Source organism: Canis lupus, chromosome 6, assembly GCF_048164855.1.
Source record: "Canis lupus baileyi chromosome 6, mCanLup2.hap1, whole genome shotgun sequence".
Taxonomy (NCBI): Eukaryota; Metazoa; Chordata; class Mammalia; order Carnivora; family Canidae; genus Canis; species Canis lupus.
In genome coordinates, this window is record NC_132843.1 from 4,026,697 (window position 1) to 4,029,339 (window position 2,643).

Below are 2,643 nucleotides of genomic sequence, written 5' to 3' on the forward strand. Positions count from 1 at the left end.
TGGGCGACCTGCTTGCTTATTAATCTTTTTCTTCTTTGCTTCTCCCCCGCCCCCCAACTCCCCTTTCCCTTTCCAACTGAAGACTTAATTGGTTCTCTAAATGTTATATACAAGCTCCCTTCATTTATAACCAGGTATCTTACTCAGGTCATGGAATGGGTTCTTTTCCTATGCATAACAGAGCACGGAGGTAAACTGTTAATTTTCCTTATATCTCACAAAATTTGGGTCAAAGCCCACATATTAAATGTTTGTTGTTGTTTGCCTTAAAATTTAAAAGGCAACAAGCAGCGTCAGGAACTCATGATCTTTTTAATTTTTATTTCTTTTTACTTTTTAATTTTTTTTTTTTGCTTTTTTAAATTCTACAGTAGAGTGCATAGAAAATGCTTTCCGGGTGGGGTGTTAACTCGGAGACGCACTGCTCTGCTTGCTACCGCGAAAGCCCAGAGGAAATCCTCGCAAACCGAGCGGTCGCTGGTGATTCGGTGCCCACCTTCCCGCAGGCAGCCAGCACCACGCACAGCTCTCGGGAGCCGCCGCGCTCTCCTGCTTCTGCTTCTGCTTCTGCTTCTGCACGAGAAGCAAACGCTCTGGGAACAGCAGGGTTGGAGCTACTGAATGGAGTGGAACCGCCGCCCCTTCAGCCCTGAAGTTACTGCTCTAAAGGGAACAAGCCACACCCACCGCCAGCTCGGCCCTAATTCAGTGATGGGAACCCGAGCTCTGAGGTCGCGCGGAAAGGTCGAACCGTCTCCTGCCCTTGGTGCCTAAAACAAAGCGCGGAACGACTACAGCTGCGGGAGACGAGGTGTTCGCGTTGGCCGTCCCTGCGGATCGCGGCCTGGGGACGCAAATCAGTTGGGGGCCGACGTTCCCAGAGCAGCTCATTCATTACCAATAAGTGGGCAACTGGCCAACGTCGCCAGGCGCGCAAAGCGGCAAGATGACCCGGGAATGCGTTCTCGGCCACGTCGCGCAAGTCCGTGCAGTCGGTGGAGCAACCGCCGCAGCCCCGGCCCCGGCCTGCCCGCCCCCCCCCCCCCCCCCAGGGCCCGCGCCCGGGCGCCCCGCACCTACCCAGCAGCAGGAGCCGGTGCGTCTGCTGCAGGTCGCGCCTGTGCTCGCGAAGCATGCGGTCGATGCTCCTGCTGACCTTCCTGGCCTCGCGCTCCGCCTCGCGCTCCTCCGCCCGCTGCTGCTCCGGACGCCGTCGCCGCTCCTTCTTCGGGGCGGCCCGGGTCTGCGCCGCCGGGCTCCGGGCGGGGGCGGGGGCCGGGGCCGGGGCCGGGGTCTGGCGGGGCCGCGCGTCCTCCGCGGGCGCTTCCGCGGCGGCGCGGGCCCCGTCCTCCGGGTCGCCGAAGAGCAGCGGCCGCAGGCTGTAGCACAGACCCATGGGGACGCGGGGCTCAGGCCGGGGCCCAGGCCGAGGGGCGGGAGGCGGCTACACCCGGACCCCGCGCGGCGCTGCCGCTCGCACGTTGCGGGCTGGGGGCGCGGCGGGCCTGGGCGGGGGTCCACGGCCCCTCACTGCCCCGGAGGGCCATTTTGCATTTTCCGCCGGGTGCAGGGGGTGGTGGCCGCCTGGGCTGCAGATCACCTGATAACGCGGCGAGCCGGCCGCGCCGACGGCCTCCGCGAGCCCGGCCCACCGTTACCGTAAATACCGTCTACGCGAGCCCGGCCCCGTTACCGTAAATACCGCCGCTGGGGCCGGTCCCGGTACCGTAAATACCGTCTCCGCGAGCCCGGCCCCCGTTACCGTAAATACCGTCTCCGCGAGCCCGGCCCCGTTACCGTAAATACCGCCGCTGGGGCCAGTCCCGGTACCGTAAATACCGTCTCCGCGAGCCCGACCCCGTTACCGTAAATACCGTCTCCGCGAGCCCGACCCCGTTACCGTAAATACCGTCTCCGCGAGCCCGGCCCCGTTACCGTAAATACCGCCGCTGGGGCCGGTCCCGGTACCGTAAATACCGTCTCCGCGAGCCCGACCCCCGTTACCGTAAATACCGTCTCTGCGAGCCCGGCCTCCGTTACCGTAAATACCGCCGCTGGGGCCGGTCCCGGTACCGTAAATACCTTCTCCGCGAGCCGGACCCCGTTACCGTAAGTACCGCCGCGAGGTCCATCCCCTGTTACCGTAAATACCGCCCCTCGGTGGTTCCCCTGTGATAGCACCGCAGGGTCCACGCCAGTTATGGTAAAGATCGCCGCGTGGCCCAGCCTCCAAGGCGGTGGGCACCGCCTCGCGACCGGGTCTTCCATACCGTAAATACGGCTGCCCGAGCCCACTCGCAGCTGCGGGCCGTGCCGCAGTGGCGGTGCTGCTGCCGTCACCACCCAGAGCTGCCATTGCAGCACTTATAAAAACCACCGTGGCTTCGATCTGGGATAGTGGTAAATATGAACGGGAAACCTAATAAAGGGGTAGGGATGGTAGCTTTCAGATCTTGAATTGCCGGATCTATTACCTGCAGAGAGCACCGCACCTTGCCTCTCCCTTTTCACTTACACACTGGACATGTCTGCACGCTTTCGATCCTTAATTCTATTATGGCTTTGATCTTGACAAAATCTCCGGGGGGTCCATGACATCATTTTTAACAATTACAATTATTAAACATTGCAAAGAAGAACATG

At 61.2% G+C, this 2,643-nt stretch overlaps 1 protein-coding gene across 6 annotated transcripts in view; it reads right to left on the minus strand.

Moving 5' to 3' along the window:
• GNAL (G protein subunit alpha L) overlaps positions 1 to 1,661 on the minus strand; it is a 146,151-nt gene extending 144,490 nt beyond the window's left edge. For 2 of the 6 annotated variants that reach the window (XM_072828691.1, XM_072828683.1), the window contains exon 1: positions 1,081 to 1,219. Coding sequence is in view for 1 of the 6 variants with exons in the window: in XM_072828681.1 (XP_072684782.1) it covers positions 1,081 to 1,396 (316 nt within the window). In the remaining 5 variants the exon portion in view is untranslated. Of the gene's footprint in view, positions 1 to 1,080 lie in introns of all 6 variants that reach the window. The other 4 variants (XM_072828690.1, XM_072828684.1, XM_072828681.1 and 1 more) reach the window with 3 other exon arrangements.
• Between the last annotated feature and the right edge of the window lie 982 nt (positions 1,662 to 2,643).